At 37.8% G+C, this 27,500-nt stretch overlaps 2 protein-coding genes across 2 annotated transcripts in view; one reads left to right on the top strand and one right to left on the bottom strand.

Annotated features, from left to right (window-relative positions):
- akap9 (A kinase (PRKA) anchor protein 9) overlaps positions 1 to 16,140 on the top strand; it is an 85,987-nt gene extending 69,847 nt beyond the window's left edge. Inside the window, exons 38-55 of the mRNA XM_030147669.1 lie at positions 672 to 729; positions 1,659 to 1,780; positions 2,515 to 2,703; positions 2,824 to 2,991; positions 3,740 to 3,845; positions 4,529 to 4,730; positions 5,578 to 5,728; positions 5,939 to 6,283; positions 7,567 to 7,866; positions 8,778 to 9,001; positions 9,120 to 9,225; positions 9,886 to 10,077; positions 10,238 to 10,441; positions 11,200 to 11,432; positions 12,096 to 12,184; positions 12,272 to 12,419; positions 13,215 to 13,345; positions 15,607 to 16,140. Of these exons, the coding sequence (XP_030003529.1) occupies positions 672 to 729; positions 1,659 to 1,780; positions 2,515 to 2,703; positions 2,824 to 2,991; positions 3,740 to 3,845; positions 4,529 to 4,730; positions 5,578 to 5,728; positions 5,939 to 6,283; positions 7,567 to 7,866; positions 8,778 to 9,001; positions 9,120 to 9,225; positions 9,886 to 10,077; positions 10,238 to 10,441; positions 11,200 to 11,432; positions 12,096 to 12,184; positions 12,272 to 12,419; positions 13,215 to 13,345; positions 15,607 to 15,650 (3,012 nt within the window). The 3' untranslated portion in view covers positions 15,651 to 16,140. The remainder of the gene's footprint in view (positions 1 to 671; positions 730 to 1,658; positions 1,781 to 2,514; positions 2,704 to 2,823; positions 2,992 to 3,739; positions 3,846 to 4,528; positions 4,731 to 5,577; positions 5,729 to 5,938; positions 6,284 to 7,566; positions 7,867 to 8,777; positions 9,002 to 9,119; positions 9,226 to 9,885; positions 10,078 to 10,237; positions 10,442 to 11,199; positions 11,433 to 12,095; positions 12,185 to 12,271; positions 12,420 to 13,214; positions 13,346 to 15,606) is intronic.
- Positions 16,141 to 19,409: 3,269 nt separating this feature from the next.
- On the bottom strand, positions 19,410 to 25,720 carry cyp51 (cytochrome P450, family 51). Its single transcript, XM_030147668.1, has 10 exons — positions 25,407 to 25,720; positions 25,214 to 25,312; positions 24,279 to 24,455; positions 24,036 to 24,162; positions 23,726 to 23,900; positions 23,079 to 23,198; positions 22,579 to 22,774; positions 21,394 to 21,489; positions 21,133 to 21,301; positions 19,410 to 19,918 (listed from the first exon to the last, which is right to left on the bottom strand). Exons 1-10 carry the CDS (start codon positions 25,566 to 25,568, stop codon positions 19,740 to 19,742), a joined length of 1,500 nt encoding a protein of 499 aa, XP_030003528.1. The 5' UTR covers positions 25,569 to 25,720; the 3' UTR covers positions 19,410 to 19,739.
- Positions 25,721 to 27,500: the final 1,780 nt, after the last annotated feature.

The raw sequence follows: 27,500 nt of genomic DNA, 5'->3' as shown, positions 1-27,500 counted from the left end.
TTCAACATGTCATGCCCTGGATGTGTTTCATTATTTTGCTGAAACATTCAGTTTTGATCTCGATGGAACAGAGCATGTGCAGAAAGAATGGAACAATACTTGACAGAGTTCAATGACTTAAGAGTGGTTCTTAAAGCAATATATCACAAATGAGTGTCTAAAAACTTTTTTCCACCATTGTATATGGATATTAGAGGAAGGGTCACTAGATCCCAACAAGTTACAAAACTCCTGAGAGGTAGACATAAACTTGGAAATAAACAGAATCAGAATTAATGTTTCAGATACTCCAAGAACAGTAGAACTTGAAATGGTACAAGTGCAAAAATATATAGATAACTAATCAAATTGCCATCAAGTATAAAAATTTTATACTATAGTAATTTGATTGAAAATTCTGAATATTGAATCTGATCGTGAGTTACAGTCACCCTGACTTCTGCCAAGCATTCTACCTATTTTTATTTTAGAGTTTCTTATTAATGTACATTTTGTGTCGTTTGTTTCATTTCTCCAGATTTTTATTATGTTTCAGCAATATAGTTTCAAAATACATAAGACGGTTTATTGAGGTTTCGCTGCTGGTTTTGAAGCTTTCAGATGGTGATGAGAACTTCCTGAAGTGTTACTCATAATGCATTGGAGGAATAATTTTGTTTCATCCTGTCCAGGTCCCTTCAACAAGACAAGAACGTCCTGCGTCACAGTTTAAAGACGGATACACCAGTGGTAAAACACAACAGTCACTATTCTTATGAACAACACCTCTGTTTCATTCATTTCATAACTGTACTCAAATCGCCATACAACTTATTTATATATTTATTTGGGTACTACTTTTGTCTTGACTTAGTGCCTTTGTTTAATCTCTGCTTATATTGATTTTGGAACCGCATTTACTCTGTAGCCGAGAACAACAGCTATGGTGATTAAAACCAATAAAATGAAAATTCACGGAACAATAAAACCTCAGGACTAACTGAAGGAATTACAACAAAAATAATTATACATCAATGGTAAATTTAAAAAAAGGGATGGCATTTCATGTAAAATGGTAGAACTATTAATAATGACAACAATTAAAATGTACAACCAGTGAATCAGCTACAATAAAAAAGTAAATTTTTACTAATTTACAGTGAAATTAGAAGTGGAAGTTGTCCAAGGTAGCTGGTGCACCATGAGCAAAACTAGTGTAAATTTACTGAGATTAGTGTAAAAAGCCAGTGCCTGCAATGTAAAATCATGGAAATAAATAAATGAAATGTTTATTACACCTCGCTGAAAGCTTGCGATGAGGGCTTTTATAGTTTCTGCAAATATTGCAATTATTGAAAAGTCAGGATGTTGTAAAACTGACAATTCAAGTAAACAGTTTACACAAATAACCTTGAACGCTGCAAAAAAAAACAACCTGAAAGAGCAGTCCGCAGTTCTCTTTCAGCCTTACTGAGTTTCTGATATTCAGAAGCATTTCCTTTAACCTCAAGTTATTGTTTTGACACATCTCATTTAGCAGCTTTTAATTCACTGCACCAGCATCATATGAAAGAAGGAAATCATCAACGCTACTCTTTTATCTGGTCGAGCACATGTAATTGTGCTGTGGTTCATGTGCATTTCTGTGTTTTAATCAAAGTGTTCTTGCGCTCTTGCAGACAGCAGTTCGGACTACAGTCAGCGGACTGGGTACGACCTCCCGAGTCTCCAGCAGGAGTTCAGGACGACTCCAGAAGGAGCCAGAAGAGAGACCGATGATCCACTACCTGACCGGATCAAGGTGCAACATGAACTGTTATATTACACTAGATGCCAGATGGGACTTGGTTACCAAAGTTATTATAAATATGTGCAAATTAACAATGTCACAGGACAGTATTCTTTTATGTTGTTTGCATATGTGCAGTTTTGGTCTGAGATGTTATATGGACAGCTTCTATTGTTGCTTCAAAGGGGTACATGTAGTACTTCTACTTTCAAATATAAAGAAATGTCCAAAAACTATCAGTGTGTTTACAATCCAATACATTGGTAACTTTGACATACAGTAACTTCAGAGCTCTTTATTCTAGAGATGTGAACTGAACATATTTATTGTCACTCTGTCTAGAAACAGAGCTAAACTAACAGAGCTGTAATGTAAACTATCAGCTGATGCAGCACATGAAGATTATAAGACAGTGTTATTTTAACCGACTGTCTGTGAGTTTTAAGAATAAAACTTGATGATACCTTGACACAGATGTGTGTAAACAATGAGTTTTATACTTTCAGTGAGTGATACAAGTCTATGGATAACATAGTGCTGATTCATTGGTGGTTTTGGTCCTAAGTGTGTTCTGGTACCAGACGCCCCCTGCTGGGGAGAGTTTGGAATATCAGTATTGCGTTGAACCACTGTAATGTACAATCTTCTTTAAAGCTCCTAATTTAAACTGCTGCTGTCTGTTCAGTTTTTCTCAGTGTGAAATAGACGGGTAAGGTAAACGTAATCGCTTTGTGCTGTTTGTGTAGACCTTGCTCCGTGAGGTGCACCAGGAGGGAATGCAGGTCCTCTCTCTGTCGGAACTTCCTCTTTCTGAAGGCGAACCTGGAGGCCAATTTAACATCCAAGGCTGGATGAAGGAAAGAGATGCACTGCTTGCAACTGTGGAGTCTCTGAAAGGTCTGATCACCCAGATGCAGACTCACAGAGAATCACAGGTAAAGAAAAGCCACACAGATAAAAACCAACAGCTTGTCTAAACCTCTTAACATAGTGTTCATGTTGTTAATCAGATAGTCTTTATGCTCATGTCTCTGTCTGTCTTTGACTTCCTGCAGACATCAGGCAGTGTGGACTGGCGTGGAGAGCTCCTGGATGCAGTGCAGCGGGTGTTTTTGAGTGAGCGAAGTGTGTTAAAGAACACTTTATACAGCCAGCTGGACCTGTTGGACACCAGTGACGCCATCATCCACCTCAACCAGCTGGAGCGCAGACTGGCTGAACAGGTCCGCACTAACAAACAGTCAGCCACTATCAAACAAGTAGTTAGATCAGAGGTGTCAAACATACGGCCCATGGGCCAAAACCAGCCCAAAGGGTCCAATCAGGGATGAATTTGTGAAATGCAAAAATTAGTTACACATACAGACCAATTAGATCTCAAGTGGATCAGACCAGAAAAATACTATCATAAGAACCTATAAATAATGACAACTTTTCTATTTGTTTTTGAGTAAAAAACTAAAATTATACAAAAAAAAAACGTGAATAACCTGAAAAAAATATGAGCAAACTTTAATGTCTTAAGAAAAGTAAGTGTAATTTTTACAATAGTCTGCCTTTTACTAAACATTTTGTGAATTTGTGAATCCACTGTGATCTGTAAATATTAATGCACATGTGTAAATGACAAGTTAAGCTATAATAAAATAAAATTGCACTCATTTTTCTTAAGAAATTTTAGTTTATTTGTGGTTGTTCATGTTCACATTTTTTAAAAGGACAGTTTGTAGATGTAAACATTTTGATCGTGTACTTTTACTTTTTTCACTCCAAATCATACAGAAAAGTTTGTTGTCAACATTATTTAAAGGTTATTATATTAGTCTTTTACTGGACTGGCCCACTTAAGATCATACTGGGCTTTATGCGGCCCTGAACTAAAATAAGTTATATAGTTGATTTCATATATTTTTTTCAAGTGTTTGCATAACTGATGTATTTGAGCTGGTTTTGTTTGTGATCCTGGTCCAGGATGCTCAACACAGGGAGGCGCTGGGGGTTCTCCACACAGCAGACAGGTCCAGTCTCATCTCTGAAATCCATCAGCTCCGAGGTCAAATCGAGAAGCTCCATCAAGGTGAAGCAGATCGAAAATGTGTTATTCTGTGGTCTTTACATTTTTAATTTTTTTTATTATTATTCTAAAATCTATTCATCTGAAGTTTAGGTTTTAAAATGTGTTAAAATGCCCTAAATATGATTTTGACAGAACCTAAAAAATGACTGGATTAAGTACTTGGTTGAACCCTGTTGTGCCTTGTTAACATGTTATTAGAAACGTTGGGTTTAACGGGACTAGACCAGGGGTGGGCAACACCGGTCCTCAAGGGCTGGTATCCAGCATGTTTTAGATATTTCCCCTCTTCCACCACACCTGGAAGCCATTGCGTCATTATCAGGCTTCTGCAGAGCTGAATAATGAGCTGATCATTAATTTAACTAGGTGTGCTGGAAGAGGGAAACATCTAAAACATGCAGGATAACAGCCCTCGAGGACCGGAGTTACCCACCCCTGGACTAGACACACAGCTGAAGTCAGAAAAACAAAACATTACTGTAAAACTCTGGCAGCAAACTCCTGTTATTACCTGATATCATTCTGTTTTGATACTGGCATCATCACCAAAGCCCAGCAAGTCATGAAACAGGTTTTGACTGATATTCGTAAGGGTCGTGAAAGGCCGTTAAAGGTGTTTGTGCCTGTGTTGTACAAGAACATGATGCTTTAAGTGGATTGTTGATTCATTTTCTGTGTTGCAGGTGTAGGTGGTGATCCTGGCGTCTCGCTGGGTGGTGAACGTGGTGTCAGAGAACTGAGGGAAGGAGGAGGGGCTGATGGAGGAGTGGAGGCCAACAGGCTGCTGGTGGAGGAGCTAAAGGGTGAACTGTCCCAGACTAAACTGGAGCTGGAGACCACACTGAAGGCTCAGCACAAACACCTTAAAGAGCTGGATGCACTCAGGTGAGAGTCGTTTGTTGACATACACACAGTAAAACACTGTGTGTTCTACAGTTCTTCATTGTCTGTATGATCCATGTGGTTGAACCCTTCAGGGTCTATGATCACACCGAAAGTGCAGATTTATTTATTTATTAAATATTGATTTTTATTTCTCAAATTAGCATGAACAGGACATCTTACAGCTGTAGCCATTATGTGTTCCAATATTTTTATCCATATAGTTTGTAAACATTAATATTTCCTTAAAGTTTAATGGGAATTTTTTTTCTTCAGTGAGATGTGGCAGTAGATGGTAAGTTGTGGTGGAAAATTATTATTTACAGCCAGAGCATGAAAAATAAATTCTAAATGTAGAGGTAGAACATTTAAAATCATAGTCAAGGATAAAAACAAAAACAAAATCAATGTTTAGAGAAATTAAGTTAAAACCATCCCTGATGCATTTTGGACGCAAAGATAATAATTTAAACAAAACTAACCAATGCAATGACATTAATCACAATATAAAACTATTATGACACTGATGAAGTTCCAAAACAGTTCATTGAGCATGTTTGTGGAGTTTATTGCAATAAATGGTATATTTTTTAAATACAGATTTGATGATTTTGGTGTTTTTTTATGATTTCTGTGTATTTTTGGACCCAATATGGTAATAAAGTAGGTTAAAGTAAAAAAAAAAATAGTTTCAAGATCATAAAGGTGAAGTGCTGCTGAAATAAATATACCAAACATGGGTAGGTTTTTTTATGTGGTATATAAAGGTAAAGTCAGAGGTATTCATACGGATCCATGAAGGTTCTGAGTCTGCTGGTCCTCATGTTGGTGAACTGGTTTTTGTCAACAGGGCAGAGGTATCGCAGAAAGCTGCTGAGGTGGATGCACTGAACGACCACCTGACAGAGGAAAGGAAGAAGAGTCGAGATCTCCAGTGGGCGGTGGAGAAGGAGAGGTGTCGAACCGGGAGAAACGAGGAGAGCAAACGAGAAGAACTGGAGGTAAGATCTTCTCTGTGTTATCAGGAGCCTGTGTTACGAAGCCCTACTCAACTAACAATCATAAACCCACTAATGGGGTTAGGGTTACGTAACCCTAACTCTAACCCTAACCATGATGGCCCCTGTCCAGTCGATGTTGGGTTATTCAATTCAGTCTTTGCTCTGGTTTTGTCCTTAAACTAACTACCTGTTCTGTTTGATCTAACCCAGGACCTGCAGCTCTCTCTGGAGGAGCAGAAGAACCGTGTTTCACAGCTGACCTCGACCTTAGAGCAGGAACGTCAGGCCTCCTCCCAGGTGTCCCAGCAGGCTGAGCAGGAGCGCCTGAGTCTCCACCGACGCCTCCAGGAGCTCCAGGTCCAGCTGGAGACGGAGCGAGCCAAGGCCCAGGAGATGAGCACTGCCCTGGGGAGGGAGAGAACTCTACGGAGGGGCACCTCCTCAGACAGTGGCCCCTCTAATGAGGAGAGAGCAGAGGAGGACAAGAGTGGGCAGGGGGATGACGGAAACCTGTTGGAAAGACTGCAGAGGGAGCTTGACGACAAACACGCACAGGTGGGTGTTTAAAGTTGATTTATTTATTTATTGGTTTATTTGGTAGGAAACAACATCAGATGTAAATATGCCGGATTTTAGCAAAAATGCTAATATGCTTCTGTAGTCCCTAGGTAGGCAACAGAAAACATCATAATTAAAACATACTAATAGAACAATAAAAGTAAAACACATTAAAAGGTTAAAAGTTAAAAATGATCACAAGACTGGTTTGCTTTTAGCTACTGTTTAGTTGAGTTTTGAAGGTGGGATATGTGGAGTGTTCTCTCATTGAGGGTGGTAAACTGTTTCATTATTTAGTTCCCTTCATGGATTTTGTCCAGAAGTGGTTTTTGTATGTGGGACCTCACAGCGCCCTCTAGAGGAGGCCCTGGTTCAGACACCACCCTGAGTCCTTGGTATAAATAACTCAAGATGTGGGAGGAAGGGGAAATCCAGGTAGCACTTTGTAAATAAAGCATGCATATCCTCCCAGGACTTTATTGGAAACAGCATGATACAACAGTTTTTTCAGATGCATTTAATGTTTTTTAATGGAATGTCCTTTACAGTGAACAATGTTTTTTTTTTTTTTAAGTAAAACTGTGAAACTCTTGTCCCCTACAGAGGACAGGAATGCTTTGCTGGGACTCAGGAGGATATTTAATAAGTGTAAAATTCTTAAAATTTAACAGATTATACTTATATGTTGCAGTGATTAAATGAAAGTGTTTTTTTTTTTTTTATCAAGGACTGTAAAGGAGTTTTGTAAAGTGATTCTATTATTACCTCCGCCAAGGAGGTTATGTTTTTGCCAGGGTTTGTTTGTTCGTTTGTTTGTCTGTCCGTTAGTGTGCAACATAACTAAAAAAGTTATGGACAGATTTGGATGAAATTTTCAGGGTTTGTTGGAAATGGGATAAGGAAGAAATGATTAAATTTTGGTGGTGATCGGGGGTGGGGGGGCCCACGGGGGGGGCCACTGATCAGCCTTGGCGGAGGTCTGCGCTCTCCGAGTGCTTCTAGTTTTGATTGTATTCACACCAACTTTAGATGAAGTATGCACTATGTGAGAGTATCATAGAATGCAAAAACATTACAACAGCAGCAGCAAGTGTTAAAAATGGCCTAAGCTGTTTTAAATTCTGTAGGTTAAATTTCACTGTATTTGATTTCCTTTTGATATGGCTCTTAAAATAAATGTTGAACGATATGTCACATAAAGATACTTAAATTCCTTCTTTTCTTCCACAAATATTTGTAGCGTGGCTCATTATTTGACTTGATTTGCTTCACATGTGTAGGTGGTGCAGCTCCTCAGTCAGGTGGAGGCCCAGAGACTTGAGGCGGTCAGAAAAGAGGAGGAGCTGACTTTGGTGAGTCAGAGGTCGAGGCGGGACCAGGAGGCTCTGCTGGAGGCCCGGGCCCAGCTGGAGAGCCTGGAGGCACGAACATCAGAGGTCCAGGAGCAGCTGGAGAGAGAGGTGGAGAGGAATAAACACCTAGAAGAGGAGAAGGACAGACTGGAGGAGAGACTGGGCCAACATGGAGAACAGCGAGGAGAGAGGGAGGGGAGTGGAGGTCTGCAGGCCGACGCCCACAGTGTGAGTAGCAGTATAGTTTTATAGGGAGTTTTTTGTGCTTTTATCATCATTTTTGCACAGATGAGGGTAGTAGCACATTTCATAGTGTTGAGCAGTTGCAGTATACTTTTAACTCAGACACTACATGAGCAAAAATATTGGGACATATTGAATTTACTGTTTTATAGCTAACAGAGAGCTGGATCACAAAACGATAATGATAAATGTCAAAGTATAAGTTTCTATTGTGATGAATAGAATAGCATTTCAATAAACACTTGTATTTTGTCTTTTGGGTTAATTTTGTTTGTTTTAAACCACAAGTAACCGTCTGGTTTCTTTAGCTCTCACCCAGGAAAAAATCTGCCTTCAGGCTTAAAAGAAATATTTTCATTTTTTATCATGATAATATGTCAGATCAACAGGAATAGAAAGTGGGTGTAATGTGTTCCAATCTTTTTGTAACATTAACAAAACAAAAAAATCAATGAGAACAGGAATAAAATGGATACAAAAAAAATAAGAATATTCTGTAAGATTACAAAGATTCATGAGGAAAAATCCTGGAAACTTTCTCAAATTGATGTTGTAAATTTATAGGGGAAAAAAATGTGTTTGCTATAACTATAATATCCTATCGAGCAATAATGAAAATAATTGGTAAATAATAATGAAATAAAAAAATACACTATTAGAAGGTAGATCAGAGCTACTTTGCATTTTAATTCTCAAGACAAGCTCTCATTATTCAATACTGTCTTCACTAGATAAAACTTTTACTCACACATTGTTTCTGGCTCCCCTGTTCACGGACAAGGCCTAAATCTAATCTATCAAAACCTGCCCTTACGAAGACGCCACCATATGATGTGATCTGAGATGAAAAGTTTAGCCAAATTGTAAATAAAATGGTTTTATTATCTGAACAACAGGCGCAGTGGCAGAGCGAGACCGCCGACCGTACCAAAGACTGGGTTTTCCAGCAGAAGAGTGGAAACGTTCCTTCAGCCACTTCCAGCACGTTCCCAAACCTGGAGGTCACTGCAGCAGGCGGCAGTTTACACCACGGGCCTTGGCGCACAGTCGATAAGATCCTCAGCAAACTCCACCTCATTTCCTCCAAGGTGCAGAACATGGCGAGCAAGACGACCGGAAGGTACCTGGCATAATACGATACGAATTTATGATCACAGCACGTCACATATTGGACGGAGCATGAATCTGAATGTTTGTTATTTATTGGTTCCCGTGGCTGAATTTCCGTTTCTGTGCAGGTCGACATCAGAGATCGACACTGAAGAGTTATCATGGGTCCAGTCCAACATTGATGAGGTCATCACTATGCTGCAGCAGCACCCTGGTCTACCCACCGTCCCTGAGGTCAGAACTGATGGTCACACAATTAATCATAGTTAATCACAATTAACTGTTGAGATTAATTTGTGGGTTCAGGTCCAGGTTCAGGTTACTTTATTCATACCTGAAGGTAGATTTGTTTTGCTGTCAGATGATGACATCCTTTTGATATTTCTCACAACACAATGACACAAGTTGACTATAGACATGATACAATAAAAGTTCTCCAATATCCGCCAATCAGAACATAAAAGATAAAAAGAATGACTGTGATAAAAAATAAAAATATACCTGTGGAATAAGACGAAGGATAAAAGAAGTTTGACAAAGTTAAAAACCCAATAAAAAGATGTTTAAAACCCAGTCAGTACCTACATAAATACAAGATGAATTCATAATGTGTGTAATGTGTTTATTCTGCATTTTTCAGTCCTTATATATTATTTACATTTCAATTCCATGTATATTTGTTGTACATTTTATACTTTTTACCCTTGTACTGTTTGTATTGTTAATGTTTCCTTATAAATAAGCTGTAAGAACTGCTGTGTATAAATAATGTGTTCTTGCATTATGTCTGACTGGTTTATTTGTGATGATAAATTAGCTCTGATAATCTAACGTGTTTGTTTTTCTGAATGACGGACATGTGTTGAGCTGTGTTTTTTACATTTATATCCTCAGAGTCCGTCTCTGCTGGCAGGAGGCTCGTCCAGCTCGTCCAATTCACTGACGGAGCGGCTGTTGAGGCAGAACGCAGAGCTGACAGGTTTTGTCAGCCGTCTGACCGAGGAGAAGAACGATCTGAGGAACCATACGCTCCGATTAGAAGATGAGCTCAGACGCTATCGACAGGCTGGACTGGGATCAGGCAGTGTGAGTACAGATGGAACAAAATAATCCTACACCTTTGAAATCCAGTACAAAGCTGATATTAAGGCTATGCTTTGTGCCAAATCAGATGAAATAATTTTTTTGTCGTCATCTGTCAGATGGTGTGATATATTTTGACTTATTTCCTCTTTTTTCTCTGCAGTCGACCAGCAGACGAGGCACAGGGAAGGTTGACAACGCAAGTCTGCTGCTTTCTCAGGAGCGGGAAGCCTGGACTCGAGAAAGGATGCGTCTGGAAAAAGCCCTGAATCTGGCCCAGACCCAGGTGGCCCAGCTCAGGGCAGAGGTCAGGACCGAAACCCTGCGGGAAATAAGTGGACCTGAGGCTGACAACGCTGCTCTCAAGGTTAGTCAACGATGGTAACACATAAAACAAACAAGACACTTCTGTAAAACCACGCTCTGGAGCAGTTCAGTGACTGTAGCCTAAACGGTGAGATGTTGAAGATAGACGGTGTCTCAGTGTGTATTAATGACGATCTGGTAGGTACAGTATACAAATGTTCCCAAATCAATACATTGACATTTTTTTCCCCACACAGAGGAGTATTTTTTAAAGTTTTTTCCAATTTTTATGCTCAAAATAATCCCTTCCTGGGGCTCCCTGGTGGTTCACCTGGTAGAGCACAATCCTCAAGATCATAGTCTGCACATGGCATTTCTTTCTATTTTTTGGAGCATTTTGTGTATTTATTTACAGTGGAAAGTTGACAGGAATGTGGGAATGATAGTAAGAAATTAACTTGCAATAAATAGTCTTAACAAGTCAGGTATATTATGAATAGTTACTATAACCAAACCATAACCAGATATTGGGTCGCCCCAGAAACAGAGATTCTAAGTAACTGCTTTTGTGTGCCAAAGCAGCCTTACAAATATAAATACTGTTGTTAAGAACACACCATCATGAGGATAAAGTCATAGAGTTAAATACGTTCAGTCAAATGGTTGCATTCAGGGTGTGCTATGAATCTTTTTGTAGCAGTTATTAACTCAAAATAACATTGATGCGCTCTCACAAAACAGACTCCTACAGAAATCAAGTCTGTCAGTGTTTTCTTACATCTCTATTAACTGCGTCTTCCACCTTGTTTCTTTCTCCAGAGGATGTACGGGAAGTACCTGAGGTCTGAAAGTTTCCGCAAAGCACTGATCTACCAGAAGAAATATCTGCTGTTACTGCTGGGCGGCTTCCAGGAGTGTGAGGAGGCAACGCTGACGCTCCTGTCCAGGATGGGGAGTCGACCGTCCCTCTCCAGCCTGGAGTCGCTCAGCCAACGTCGACGGGGGCTGATGCGCTTCCGATCTGCCGTCCGCGTCTCCATTGCCCTATCCAGGTCAGCAACAAAGCTCAGCGTTTTACTTAGTTTAGTTTAGTTTAGTTTAGTTTAGCTTAGCTTAGCTTTTTTCTGTTTGTTTCACTGATAAAATAAAACAAAGACACAGAAAAAGAAAATCTGCTTTTACATGTCAGCAAATTGACTACATTAAGAATGAAAAGGCCATTAACAAAATATTGTAAAATTATTATTTACAATAGTAATTTCAAACAGAACTGTGAAACCAACCTCTTACTATAATATCTGTCATCACTGACTGCTGCAATTAATCATTTGCAAAAAAAAATGTAAAAATAAACAATTTTTTCTTTAATTTTCTTTTTTTTAACCTCGCAGCCAAGCACTTTAGAAAAGAAAAAAAGTTTACAAAATTTTTAAATGAGCACAGACCATGCAAATAATAAACAACAAAAACATGTTAGCCACCCTCCTCTCTATACCTCTTCAGCCAAAGTTCTTTGTATATTTTTTTAAGTGAATAATATTTATATGTTCATCCAACTCCTTCAAATTGTTCCACAAATTCATTCCCATATTGTTATGCACGTGCGTTTCGTTGTGGTTCATACCTTGAGTTCTTCCCTTAAATTCTATACGAACTATTAAAACACTGTTGAAATGAACATCATTACAGACTTATTTCTTTCTGTTTTCCTTCAGGATGCGATTCCTTGTTAAGAGATGGCACAAGGCGACAGGGATGAGCTCCACAACAACTGTGACTAAGAACGGTGGAGGACAGACGATAGGTACCCAAACGTCTGCAGTTATGACTTCAGGATGTCAGAGAATGTGTAAGAGTTGACATTAAGACAGAGTTTGTTCATGTGTCTCAGGTACAGAGGCGAGAGACTCACCTTATCTTCATCCAGGCAGCGTTGAAATGTACAGAGACAGAGGAAGTGGAGGAGGGGGGGTGTCCAGTAGCAGAGGCCGAAGTGGACGTGAATCCCCCAGATCCGCCATGTCCTCCACACCCCACAGGTACTCTTTCAAAATAAGCTGATACAGAAATGAGAAGGACCTGTAACAACTTATGAGGTTATAAACTTTGTATTGTAAGTTATTGTTTCAATCACAAATGACACATTTAACACATTAGTAACACATAACTAACTATACTTGGTACATTAAGAAAAAGCCTCTGAAATGTTTTTTCTGTTTGAGGTGGAAACGCATAATCTACTGCAAAATATTTAGATATTACATATGTATCATGCCTTAATTAGTAACCTATCTTCTATAAAAAACAAAAATCATACAAATAAATGTAGTTTCATAGCACATGTTAAATGCACATATTATTGAGGTTCAGATTGTTTTTAAGTGACTCCAGGTTTTGTACCGGTGCATAAATGTTTTCCAACATGTAATTAGTGTTCTGGTTCTTGAGGTTAGTTCTGAAGGTCTTGGTCTTGTCTCGGTCTTAGATGAAGAGGGTTCTGGGCTTAATTTCAAGACCACAGCTGTAGGGATGTTACTACATTGTTGAGGGGGATCCTGGAATTTTGTCTTCCTCCAAAGTTGGGCTCGACAAAAAAAGTGTGAGAACTACCGCCTCAAACCATATCAATCTGCAACAAGTGAAATGATTAGGTGCAGTTAGTTGTCTGTTTTCTGGTCTTGGTCTTGACCCCTTAAAGTCTCGGTCTTGGTTCAGTCTCGATATCTTGGTCTTTGTGGTTTGGGTTTGTCTTCTCTACGACAGAGCATGTGATCATAAAAACCTGTGTTTCAGTTCAGGTTGTGAAATTGTTGTTTGTTGTGTTTTTCCTGAAGGTTCCATGTGTCTGGAGACCATGGAGCTCTGACCTGTTCACATCTACAGAGTTACGACCCCGACCGAGCGCTCACAGACTACATCTCCAGACTGGAAGCCTTGCAGAGGAGGCTGGGGAGTGTGACATCAGGTAACAAATACTATGTACTTTATTAGAAACATGGTGTATTTCAATATTTAACATTCACATTATTGTCTCACAATGTAAAGGACAAACATGAAAGGAGGACACAGTGAGACAAAAACATGGAAGATACTTTATTTATTTTATTTGCATTAAGTTGCTCCAATTAAAAAAAAAAAAAAAAAAGAAAGAAAAAATCTCTATATAGAATTTTTAATATCCTGTTATATTTGCCCTGATTGCATTCACATAAAATGAATATCTTCACTCACTCTCATGTTGACATGGAGCCCAAACATCAAATAATAGAAAACTTAATGAAGTTTTTTTTTACCAAATTAGTCATGATTTAGAAAACTGCATGCAGTCATAATATAAATATAGGTTAAAACACCAAATATGAACACAACAAAATGTAGCCATAAAATAAAGTCCAATAAAAAACAATGAGAAAAATTAAATGAGAAATAATTAACTCTTTAAGTGCCAGACAGTTAAGGGGCTAATAAGCCTTAAAAGTGCCACAGAATTTGGCCGTTTTTCAGTATTTCGCGTCGTTTTTATAATATTTGAAGAATCCTGCAGGAAACCGCTCGGTAACATCCGACCGATTGCTGATTAGATCCAAAACGCACCGGACGCAGCCGATTCATTATTGATCATAATTTGCATAATTTATAATAATAATAATAATAATAATAATAATAATAATCTTTATTTACATAGCACTTTTCATACATTAAAAACTGTAGCACAAAGTGCTTTACATATCAGTTTAAAAATCAGTACCGCCCCCCACCCACTCACCCGCACACACACACACACACACACACACACACACACACATATATATATATACATGCAAACCCACAAGCTCACACATACTTAAGAAGACTGACTGAGCACGGGTAGACCAGAACAAAAATGTACAAGTAAAAGTAAAACATCAATTTAGGAGGCGCTGTCTCAGGGAGCCATCCGCATCAGGAGGCAGCCGCCGACCCCGGCGACCAGGCAACAGCAACACAGCCCCGCATCCCAACTAGTGGGAGAGGGCCAACTGGGACCCCCACCCACCAGAAAGGAGCGGACCCCAGTGAGAGAAGGCGCCACAGCCCCCTGAGTCCACAGCCGCCCCCCAGCATGGAGGGCTCCCTCTGATGAAACACCGGAGAATAAGAAACATTAAAAAGATATAAAAATATTATTCGGTCGCGTGACCTCAAATTCCCGTCTGCTTGGTCTCAAAAGGGGGACACAGAAAGAACGTCATCGAAATGTGAGAAAGAAATGGGGGTGGATGGTTTGTTTGTACACAAATATGGCGTGTTCTCCAAAGCTGATCTGATCGGCCCGTGGCACTTTACAGGTTGTTTTCGTAAAGCCGATTTAATCAGCCCATGGCACTGAAAGTGTTAAAATCAATCTACAAAAATCTGTCCCCATTTCAATTAGCATGTACATTATTCTTATTTAAAACACATCTGAAAAATTATCAAATTAGGGAGAATTTACAACGTCTCATGTATTTTTCTTGTGTTTTGTTTCAACTTCTAAGTATTCAAATCTATCTATATAAGTTGTATTGTGTTTTTCTGTTTCATGGTATTTGGATGCCTGTATTTGGATTACTTTCTGGGATTTTTATGACGATAAGCCAGTTTTGGTTTTTGACCTCAGCTACAGAAGATACAGACTTTTTTTTTTTTAACATCTTTATTGTATGTAATCTGCAAATAAACTATAATATAAATATATGACCTAAAACAACTGAACAAACACTGCCTGTAGAGACACAAAGCGTCACCCAAATGTTGAAAAATGATGCTATTAAGAGTGTGGTGTTTTTTTTTTTTATTGCACATCATTAAGGGAATGATTAAAAAACAAACAAACAAAAAAACCAAACACCATTAAAATTGGGGAAAATATGTAAAATCTTCTGTCAAAATGTGGGGTGTTTTTGAACATATTAAAACATTGTATCAGAAAATTGAAAACATTCTCAGACATTCACTGTTGTACATAAAAATGGAATAAGATATTTTTACCTCTTCTCATGAAACAATTGTGATTTGTGTGATTTATTCTTGATAAAGTGTAACTGGGGCTCAGTATGTAATCCTTACACCTGGTCAACAGCGTTTACTGATGTGTAGAAATAGGAGTAAAAGCAGAATTTGACACTATTTCCAACTTTATGGGAAATAGTGTATATGTTTTGATGTTTCCAGACACTCCTGACCGTCTTTTCCGTGTCTCCTCAGGTGCTTCTTCATATGCTCAATTGCACTTTGGCTTGAGACGATAGATGCTGAGAAGTTACTGGCTTGAAGAAAACTCAGTTGCCTTTTCTTGTGCTGAGCGCTCTGCTGTTTTCTATCATTCTGCTGTGGACTGTATCTTTCCATGTGGACCAAAACACATTTTTTTATTAGTGTACGACATCTTGTATCCAGGCTTTTTTGTCGCCAGCACTTGAAAAACAGCTATGTTTGTAATTTAATCTGCCTCTTTGTTGTGGATGATCTACAATCATGTATATTTGTCGACTGCTAATTTAAAACTTGTGATTAATTTATATGTTTGTGTTGTATGGGTGGAGCGTCATGTAGAGAATGTTTGGGTTTCTCATCGAGGAGGCTGCTACTGGATATTCTACACTACACTGTGTTTTGTTTAGGCTGGACAGACTACAGAGGACATTTGTAGAGAACGTATTTTTGTAAAGCGTAGGAGCTTTGAATTTTCTGGGTATTTTGTCAAAAACTGAAATAAAGAGGATTACACTATTTAAAACAGATGTGTTTTGAACATTCCTTTGTATCCAAGTCAGAATCCACTTCATTTACAAGTGAACATCTGATCATTTGAGCCCAGAATTTAAGCATATTTATTGAAAGATCTAATGTCAATCTTTATCCTGCTGAGGTAAGAAAAATCTAAATTGTTTAACGGTAACATATGTGCAATGACATTAAAACTTAACGCACACAGAACTATAAAGAATCTATATGTAGTATATCTACTGTCAAATATTAAAAATTACCTAATACTATCATTAGTGTTTAGAATAGAGTTGTGAAGTTCTGCCAAAGATGACAATATACTGTAGAGATATTCCATCACTGTCTAAAAACAGAGCGAAGTGAACAGCTATAATGTAAACTATCAGCTGATGCAGCACGTGAAGATTATAAGACAGTGTTATTTTAAGCGTCTGACAAATTAAGTCTATGAGTTTTAGTTTGAAGAAGAAAACTTGATGCCATAATATAGACGTGTGTAAACGATGAGCTTTATACCTTTCTCAGTAACTGATACAGTCTGTGGATACATGGTGTTTATTTGTTGGTGGATTTTATTCTAAGTGTGTTCTGTTAAATGACTTCCCCCTGCTGATGAGTAAGGGTGGGTGATACTGGGAATTTTGGTATCGATATGATACCAAATAAATACAGGGCTAGTATCGCTGATACTTTTTACTTGAAATGTCATGATTGTTGAATAATTTTGTGATTTTTGCCTTTAGTTAGTTGGTTATGATCAAACAGTACAAAGATTTTAGGCAAATAAACCTGTTTTTTTTAAATTAAGTAACTACAATAGAAAACAATTTAACAGTATAAAAATAATAAAATAATTCCCCTTTTAAATCTGTGGTGTTACCACAGTGGCTAATGACTTTATTGCACACATAACGTGGCGGTTTCCTGGTCAGCTGCAGTGAATAAGCTCCACACAGTGCTTCTCTCTCTGCCATCACAGGCTGCTCTCAGTCAGAGAGAGAGAGAGATAGGTGCACTGTTTGCACAGACATACAGACTTGGAGGGAAGCTGCGCTCGTGTGAACTCCGTGAGGAAATTCAAGTAATTTGCTGGACGTATAGGCTAGAAACTGTAACAAAAGCATCTATCTCATCATGCTAGTGTTGATCTGATACCGATTCTCACCTTAAGGAATATCTTATCTTATCTTACCTTAGTATCGATACCATCAATACTTAGACTGATATACCCAGCTGTACTGGTGAGAGTTTGGATTAACAGTACTACACAGAACCATTTTATTGCTCATTAACATAAGGTCCAGCAGGAAAAAGCTCTAATGCGTCACCTTAAAAAGCTCCTCAAACGCATTAAATATGTCAGTTTGTTTGGTCAAATATGAGTGTTTGTCGATCTCCTGTCTGTTCTGCTGTAACACTGTGTGTAGACTTTACTGTCATAGTGCCTGTGTGATCGGTTTACACAATAGTACCAGTTTACCAGTAAATGGACCAAACATCTGTACCATGTCTGAGAACAAGTTTTGGGATTTGGTGATTTTACAAAGTTAATTTTTTTTTTGACAAATTAATTTGATAGATGTCAATCCCATTTAGATTCTGACTCTAGATCAATTGTCTGACTTAAAAAGAAAAGTAGCTACACATTTTTAGCAACATTTATTTTATTGTCTTTAAGTCTTAACATACTGAAGAAAATAAGGTTCTGGTTTCCAGTGACGTAGCCTTTCCTACGTGATTTGTTATTATTCATTATTCTATCTTCAACATTTTTTCAGTGAAAATCATGTATTTTTCTGAATTTAATTCACTGATCATGTAGATGTTCATAAAAGCTCAGTGAATTCAATGGCTATTTTATAAAAACAGAGAAAACTGAAGCAAAAGTGATTTTTTTTCTCAACAAAATACATCATTAACTGAACATGAAAACAAATGTCTGCAACAGCTATTCATTAAACGACAGGTTTGAATGATGAATCAGCGTTTCAGAAGATGACAGTCCATGTTCATGTTTCCATGTTCACTACAGAGCCTATGAATGTCCAAATGGGTCTTATCTGCTGCTGCTGAAAAGCCAATAAATTGCATTTTACCTGGATTATTTACATGTATTGATAGAATTAGTGGTTTTAAGTTATTACCGGCAGCTGTTTTGGTCTTTGAGGATTAATCGGAGGATTATGATTCCAATGGACATTTTAGAGGAGGGTCTCAACTGGATTCTTGATTCCCACTTCTACAATAATAATAATAATAATAATAATAATAAAAATAATAACAGCTTGAATCTATACAGCGCCCTCCATGAAACCCAAGGACACTTGATGTAGCAGATTGACCACAACAGAGCAAAGTCAGCACTGCATAAAAAACTACAAACAGAAAGGAAACGAAGAAACAAGCTGAAGTAGCACTGAGCAAGTTTGTGACCTTTGACTAGAACAAGTCCTTAGAGGAAGTATTGAACATATCTGCAGGGACAATGTTCCAGAAGGTCAGAGAATGAGGCATATGGTCGTCTCTAGTGATTACATCCCATGATTCAGATGCTTCTGTGCGTCAGGAATAACAGGGAGATGTTAAACATACTGTATAATATTCAGCATTTCCTATGGGATGGAGATCATCTTTATTTTTAATGTGTTACTTTGGGAATTGTGGGATTTCTTTTCTTACAGTTGGTGCAAAACTCTGCAGAGAAAAGGCCAGAATTAATAAAGACTGAAAAAAAAAAAAAAAAAATTTACAAATTCTTTCTACTTATACAAGAATCCTCGAGTACACTGGAAAAAATCGAAATCTTACCAAGTGTATTTTTCTCATTTCTAGTCAAAATATCTCATCACACTTAAAATAAGACATGATCACCTAAATACTAACTTTTCAGTGAGACGTAAGAACTTATTTTTAGACAACAGATTTTGAAAATCTTATTTTAAGAATTCTTACCAAGATAATTTTCACTTGTTCCACTGGCAGATTTTTTTTTGCTTGAATTAAGCAAAAAAAAAAAATCTTGAATTGAGCAAAAAAATCTGCCAATGGAACAAGTGAAAACTATTTTGTAAGATTTCTTGAAATAAGATTTTTAAGATCTACTGTCAAAAAATAAGTTTTTTTTTTTTAATCTCACTGACAAGTTACCCTTTAAGTAATTATGTCTTATTTTAAGTGTGATGAGATATTTTGACTAGAAATGAGAAAAATACACTTGGTAAGACTTTGATTTTTTCCAGTGTAAAATAATTTTCTCAGTATCTAAGTAAAACCTGCTGTTCGATCCAGTCATAGTTCAGTCATCAAGGCACTCCATTAAGTCAAAGATTATCTGTTTGTGTTTCTTTAGAATTCACATTGTGAACATGAGCATCAGTGTTCAGAGTCATTACAGCTTGTGTATTTAACTCTGGAAACACACATTCTTAACAATCCTAACAAAAAAAAAGAAAAGAAGAGCTGGACCTCACACAAGTCAATAGAATCTGAGCACAGAAAGTAAAAGCGCTGACATTTAGACACAGTCGTCTAAATCTGAGTCCCAGGAAGGTCGAACGTTAACATAAACACAGAGGATGTTTGGGAGTTTCCTCGTGTCTTTGTGTTGGTCTTCACTGTTTCCTCCTCTTGTATCTGATGATGGGATGGTGAGGGGTGTGGATCATAGTGGTGTAGTTGATGGTGGGGAAGTACCCGTCCACCAGGTCAAAGTCGTACATCCGCAGCATAGTGGACCAGATGGTTTTAATCTGGACGTAGGCAAAGTTCTCCCCGATGCAGCGATGACGACCTGAACAGGAGATAAAACAGAACAGCATACCGGTTTAAATGAAATGAAACGCAGGACGATTCTGAACATGCCTTTACTCCAAATGCTTCAAGAACAGCGGTCAGTTTACTTTGAGTCCGACTTTTTTAGGTGTTTCAGCCAAAAAAGACAAGAATCTTACAGGGTTAACACCTTACTGCTTAAATGTATTTACAATTATACAAAAAAAATTAATTATTTATGTTGTTGCAGTCAATCGCAGGGTAAATTAAGTGGAGATTGTTCATTTGAATATAACTCATACAAAAGCTATGATGCAAATTAGTGACATTAGGCATAACTGGTGTAGTAGTAATTAAACAAATGTTCCACTCTCAGGTACGTAGATTATTTTAGTGATGCTGCTATTGATCAGTAACTCCAGTAAAAATCCAAAAAAACCCAAAAATGATCCAAAAATCAGTAGAATGTTATAAAATTTACAACACTGTTACAGAAACAGGGCACTGAAAGTGATCCATAAACGTCAGGAATCACAGATAACTGGGCAACATGTATATGTACATTCACAAAGGGCGTTGAGTAGCATGGCATTACAAAAAAAAAATCAGACCAATATCCCTGTATCTCACCGTCATGTTCTGTCAACAACCAATAACAGGTTGAATTTGTGAGGTTGTCAGGTTCTGTTACTATGATAGAGTCTTGTGGTCTTAATGCAGAAGATCAATCTCCCAACAGAAGTGGGTGCTACTTTCACTGGAGGAGAACTCAACTCATTAAATGAAAGTCCATATATGACTTCCTACCAGTGATCAATAGTAACTATATTGGTATCTGTAACTATTTTCATATTATAAACTATCAAAATATGGACCAGTAAAGTATCAGTAAAGACAAATTTTTAATATTTCAAAAAAACCTCAATTTTTTCAAAACTGTGAACAAACTCTGTAGACACTGTTTCAAGGAAGCTACATGCAAAATTTGAAACGAATCCAACCAGGAGGACGATGAAAATGAATATGACGACGGACACAGCACCTTCATAATAGCTCGTGGCCTATCAGTCGGTGAGATAAACAGTGGAATACTGAAGTGAATAGTCCTTGTATTGTAGACTGTGAGTCTAACGTCCTGTCCTGCTGCGACCCATGTCTGCTAACTGAACTGCCCCTAGAGGATAAATGCAGTTATCTGAATCTGAATCTGAACAAGGGGTAAATGTGACTCACCAGCTCCAAATGGTACGTATGCAAACTTCTCCCCTGCAGCGGGGTTGTCGTTGAGGTAGCGGTCGGGGTTGAACTCCATCCTCTCTGCCCAGGTGTCATGGAGGCGGTGGTTCACAGTCGGGGAGACGCAGACCTGATGACCTGCAGGGATGGTGAATCCTGCTGCTTTCTGAAAAACACATGGCAAAAAAATACATACAGGTGTCATGATGCTGTGTGGATGACAAGGAGGATAAGATGTGATGTAGTCAGTGTCTTTACCTGAGGAGAACGGGCCATCCTCATCATGGTCATGATGGGAGGACGGAGTCGAAGGGTCTCCTTTAAGCAGCGTTCCAACAAACTGAGATCCTTCAGCTGCAAAGAAGAACCCACAACAATCGTCACTTCAGACGGAAAATTCAGAGGTTGGTGTTTTTATTGATACACGATGGCAGTTTAAGGAAGTAATTAAATACAGTTTAAGAAGGTAATTATTAAATACTGTGACTGTATTTTGTATCTTGCACAATCAATCAATCAATCAATCTTTATTTTTTCTTTGCCCCTTGATACACTTACTCTTTGCACAGAGTACATGCATCATTTTATTTTACCTATTTATTTTTCTTTGCTCAGTGTACAGTTTTATTTTCTTTATTGTGTTTTAGTTTAATTTTTTTTAACTGCACAGTTTATTTCCTTTATTTTATTTTAGCTTAGCTTAACTGTTTACATTAATTGTGTGAGGGGAACTCGCAAAGTAAGAATTTTACTGCTCAGTACTGCTGTGTATAGGACAATAAACTTCATGAATCTTGAATGACCCTGCAGAGGCCTGGATCTGGATAGCAGTACATTTATACAACCAGGAGATGGCGCACCTTCACATTTACAACTAAAAACTACTGAACATAAAGCTATGGATGGAAGAACACATCAGGTAGACATTGGTGTGTGCATATTTGGCTCAGTGTGCTTATCTGGCACATTTATCCGGACTACACTATGTGATAATTACACCACGATAAAGCTGCAGGAACCAAAATTAAGAGAAAAATGCCACAATTTGCAAGCACACACCTTTCTGTGGCTCTCTCCAAATCTAATGACTAAATAGAAGCTGTAGTCGTTATTAACCTGACTTTGTTTCATGCTGTCATGGAAAAGTGAAGCAACTTTTTCCAGCTTCCTTGTACAGAAATAGAGTAGAGCAATCTGATGAAATCTAATCAGTGACTGGTAATTACAGCTGTCAGGTATTTAACCCCTGACTGTCTGAAAACACCTGCAATTAGCTAGAAACCCATGTGACACAGCAGATGCTCAACAGCCTAAAAACAAAAGTAAACAGCAGATGCACTTGAATCACCATATGCTGAGAAGTGACTGAGGATTTTTGCCTGTGAAGCTAAAAAACTACCAGCGCTGTAGCTTTAATTTAGCAGAAAAGCCTTTAAACTTTACCTGGTCAAAGTTGAGCGGTGGCAGATCTTCTCCACACACAGCCCTCTGCTCAGCATAACAGCGCTCCTGCAGGGCTTTATCTCTGGCCAAGAAGAATCCCATCCAGGCGCTGGTGGTGGACGACGTGTGCTGACCAGCCAACAGGAGACCGATCAGCATTCCAGCAATCTCGTCATCATTCAGAGGGTGTCCATCTCTGGAGGGGAACAAACTCTGTGGTTAAAGGCTGATAGAGGTTTAAAAGGCTGATATATTTACAGTCATGCATGTTACTGTCATCTTTTGAACAACCAGTTCAGTTACAATGTCATACTTTACCATTGGGATTAAGGTCAAACATACACTATCTTCTATTTCACTAAAAAATGTATCATTTGTGTCAAAATTTCAGACTGTGAGCTCAAAGCTGAAGCTTCTCACATTTAACAGCTCCCCGTCGGTTATGTTGGACTTTATCTGCTGTGATATTACAGATGAGTGAGTACGTGAATCTGTCTTACTTGTACGTGGCATCGATGAGGGTCTGCAGGATGTCGTCCACTTTCTCTTGAGATTTTCTGCGCTTCTGAATCACCTTGTAGAAGATGTTCTTGATCTCTCTGTGAGCTTTATCTCTTTTCCTATTAAAATGAAACAGTGAATAAGAATTTTAAACATGGATCAAAACAACACTTCCAGTGATACTGAACATTTCTGATGCTATGGTTTATTTTCTGACATACAGTGGTAGAACAATGTCTTTTGGACACTCTATGCATTTGTGATATGTTAAATTAAGAATCACTCTTAAGTCATTGAACTCTGCCAAGTATTGTTCCATTCTCCAAACCCACATGCTCCCTTCTGCACATGCTCTGTAACGTCAAGGTCAAAACTGGATGTTTCAGTAAGATAATGAAACACATCCTGGGCATGTCATGTTGAAACTGTCAATACTCTAGTTTTGTTATTTTTTCTTGTTAACAATAAACAAAAAACTATTTGAATTTGTTTGTGTCTGATGCAGCCACACATTTTGAAACAAAGAGATTGTGTAAAATTTTAAGGTTGTCTGAAAACTTTTTTCCACTACTGTATTTGTTTAGTGAAATAAACTGCAGTTTTTCTTTACTGATGTGTCCAGATGTTCCGTTAATGAACATCCTACCTGAAGCTGGGCAGAGGCAGCCACCCGGGCAGAAGCCAGGCAGCGTGGCTGAACCCTCCATCCAGGTCGGCATAGAGCTGGGCCACCCGTTCGTTGAGCATACTGCGGATCTCCTTCCCATGGAGGCAGCTACTGGCCGTCAGGATGATCAGCTCAGACAAAGCCTCGAACAGATCTAAAGCAGAAACAAGAACAAGAAAAAACAGCAGTGAAATTTTCAAATTCCAAAGAAAAGTCTTCGGAAAAATATGAAATTCATTGTAAATTCACCAATAAATTCAACTTTTTATTTCTTCAAGGTGCTGCTTACTTTTCTCTCCGCTGTCTCCCCATCTCTGAAAATACTCAATGGTCTCTTCCTCGATTATCTTCACATGTTCCCTAAAATGAGCGATGTTCAAGCCAGTCTTCAGCATCTTCTTTTGCTCCAGAAAGATCTGCAACATGTGCAGTGGTGAGTTTAAAAGAACAGTCTCTTCTTGTTTTCACTGAATCATTTCCTAGACTTCTGTTTCATATATTAAACACAGTTTGGCAGTTAAGGTGGACTCACAGGGTTCGGCACATCGTAGGCGACTCCTTTCCCGAACACTGGAGTGGTCAGTTTGGAGTAGACGTCCTCAGCGTTCAGGTCATCGTTCTTGCTGTTGAACAGGAGAGTGGCTGCTTCACTGCCCAGCAGGTAGGTGAAGGTCTTCCCCACCATGGTAAAACTGAACACAGGACCGTACTATGGGAAAAAATGGGACATAATATTTAACTTTCATAGAAATGAACTGTCTTTGCATATGTTTTACAATTTCCTTTTTAAGTTGAACATAAAACTGCTACTGTGCCTTACAATCGTGTTCTTATTTCCTGCAAATACTTTAGATTAGGTTGGATTAGTTAGAACTTCATTTTCTTCATCTTTCTTTTTCCTCCAAAAAGTTCTGAAAAACTTTTCCCTTACAGAGAGCATGTGCACCTTCTTAAATGTTCTGCTTTTAATCATATTTTTGTAATTTTAATTGTGTCTAACGGTTTTTATTGGTTTGATTTTGTGCATCCCATCTTGTAGCACTTTGAGATTTGTCTGTCACACATGTGAAGTGTGTCACAAATAAAATGTATTATAATTATTTTATTATTATTATTATTATTATTATTATTATTTATTGATCCCTTGGGCAGAGCCTCTGGGAAATTAAGGTTCCAGTAGCAGCACACTATATGTACACATGTAAGAAGAATCAGAAGATAAAAAAGGAAGTAAGAAAATAAAAATAACAAAAATAACTATAAAAACAGCAGTAAAAAACAAAAACAAAACAAAACAGGCAACTGCACATTAGAGATACTTGTAGTAAAAAATAATAACAGTAACCATAACAATGATACCAATAATGTCAATAGTAACAACGATTACAGCAATAGTAATAATACAATTACAAAACGAAATGTAATATGAGTAAGTAATAATAAGAATAATAATAATGGTCACCTTACTTTATCATATGCATTTTCAAGAAATTCAATTGGGCTTTTCCCAAATGCAACTGCATGTCCCAGAAATGGCACACTGGAGGGGATATAAGGAGGGTATTTCTGCAAAAACAGGCATGACAGCAGTCAATAATGCATACAAACTCATAACATTATGTTTTGTTTTGAATTGTTCATCTTTGACTTGCATGCTTACCAAATCCTTCTCAGAGGTTTGTTTGAGCAGGATTTTAGAAACATATCCCAGAGTCAGAGTGATGACAGAGGCTGCCAGAACCACACAGGTTAGGTTGTCGTTCATCTTCTCCACTGTGTCCCCCAGAAGTCTGCTACTTATTTGATACAAATGCATTGACATGTTTGCTAACGCGGCTATAACTTCACTGACAAGACCTGTAGCTCACTTTATGTTTAAAATAAGACTGTCCCACTCCGATATTTCGCCTTAAATTGGAGCTCTTTCTTCTTCAAAGTCCAGTTGAAGTGATGCCAAGGACCCGATCCGTTGATATCGACTTCCAAACATTATACCTGTCAACACCGGTCCAGCCCCCGCCTGACCAACCAAGCCTTCTCATTGGCTCCAGCCCGCTTGTCCGTCAAATAACAGCTGCTCTGATTGGCTGGCGCTACCTGAACCGATGTCTGGCTATATGATGTCATTAGCATCCTGCGCTTAACCGGCTCCACACTATGCCATCGATTGTAAGCACAGTTTACAAGTATTTTGTCATTTTCTTTAAAAAGTCACGTACCAAGAGTGGTTATATATTAACTGACATTTACTGTATTTCAATTGTACCAGAAAAGTAGCTGAAATGCATATAAATAACACAACGGTGATGAGTTATTGGGGAAAATTCGCAATGTACTAGCAAGAAAGTAAAATGAGTAAAACTTAGCAAAATAGGGTTAGCTGCTAAATTTAACATGATACAACGAAATTCACTTTAACTACTTGTGAATTAAGATGGAACTTTTGAAAATGTATCGAGACAAAAGCTGGACTTTTAATTTCTAACTTAACACAATGTATAAATGGTATAAAATCAGATTAATTTTTTATGTTAAATGTGGTTTAGTACTAGCTATTAATTATCTGCCTCCATTTTCTTAAATTTTCCAGGGTAACTGTAAGTCCTTAAAAACACTTTTATTCTGTTAGAAGCTTTATTACAATGTCTTTTTGAATTCAGGGCCAACGTATATTCTATGTCATTACTTATATTTAAACTTTAAATATAATTTTTCTTCACATCAAACATCATCATTTCCTAATTGATTTTTCACCATTTATTATAATATCCTCTGCATTTGACCTTTTTTAATGAAAAGCAGGTGTTTTCCTATATTTAATTTAGTCACCATGTAGATGTTCATAATAGCTCAGAGCAAATTCAAAGGTTATTATATCAGAACAGAGAAAATGTAATAACTTAAAGTAGGGGTCTCAAACTCATTTTCTTCCAGGGGCCACATTCAGCCCGATTTGATCTCAAATGGGCCGGACCAGTAAAATAAAAGCATAATAACCTATAAATAATGACAACTCCAAGTTTTCATCTTTGTTTTCGTGCAAAAAAAACCCATTAAATTATGAAAACACTTACTTTTATAAACTATCCAAACAAAAAAGATGTGAATAACCTGAAAAAAACTGAAATTTCTTAAGAAAAATAAGTGCAATTTTAACAATAGTATACCTCATTTTATCATTTTTACATGTGCATTATGGATCGGATCTACAAAGACACTAAACATTAAGTAACAGGCAGAAAATTACATTGTGCTTAATTTTCTTTAGACATGTCAGGTTGTTCATATTTGCTCAGGTTATTCACATTTTATTGCTACAGGATAGTTTGTAAATGTAAATATTTTCATAATTTAATGTTAATTTTTGCACTAAAAAAAAGAAAAAAATTTGAAGTTGTCATTATTTATAGGCATAATGTAATATTATTTTTTTTCACATCGAACCAAGAAGAAAATATGGAGTCATTATTTGTCTAGGTTTTTATGCTGTTATTATTTTACTGTAGATCATATTGGTCGGTATGTGGAACCTGAACTATAATAAGTTAAACACCCTTGACAGTGGAATTTTTACACTTTGCAAATTCATCCCACAGGCCACACTGGAACCTTTGGCGGGCCGCATTTGGCCCCCGGGCCGCATGTTTGAGACCCCTGCAATAAAGTAATCATGAGTTGTCTACATACATTTCCGCATCCGACCTGTAGACCTATGTGACATTTTGTCTGATGATAACAAAAAATAATGCATGTT

This window comes from Sphaeramia orbicularis, chromosome 11, assembly GCF_902148855.1.
Source record: "Sphaeramia orbicularis chromosome 11, fSphaOr1.1, whole genome shotgun sequence".
Lineage (NCBI taxonomy): Eukaryota > Metazoa > Chordata > Actinopteri > Kurtiformes > Apogonidae > Sphaeramia > Sphaeramia orbicularis.
This window is presented reverse-complemented; position numbering and strand designations above follow the sequence as displayed.

Coding starts and splice junctions, on each gene's coding strand:
- cyp51 (XM_030147668.1), bottom strand. CDS start 25,568: ATGTCAATGCATTTGTATCAAATAAGTAGCAGACTTCTGGGGGACACA. Junction 22,775..23,078: donor CTCATCGATGCCACGTACAA/GTAAGACAGATT, acceptor GTTCCCCTCCAG/AGATGGACACCCTCTGAATG. Junction 21,490..22,578: donor CACCGCTCAACTTTGACCAG/GTAAAGTTTAAA, acceptor TCTTCTTTGCAG/CTGAAGGATCTCAGTTTGTT.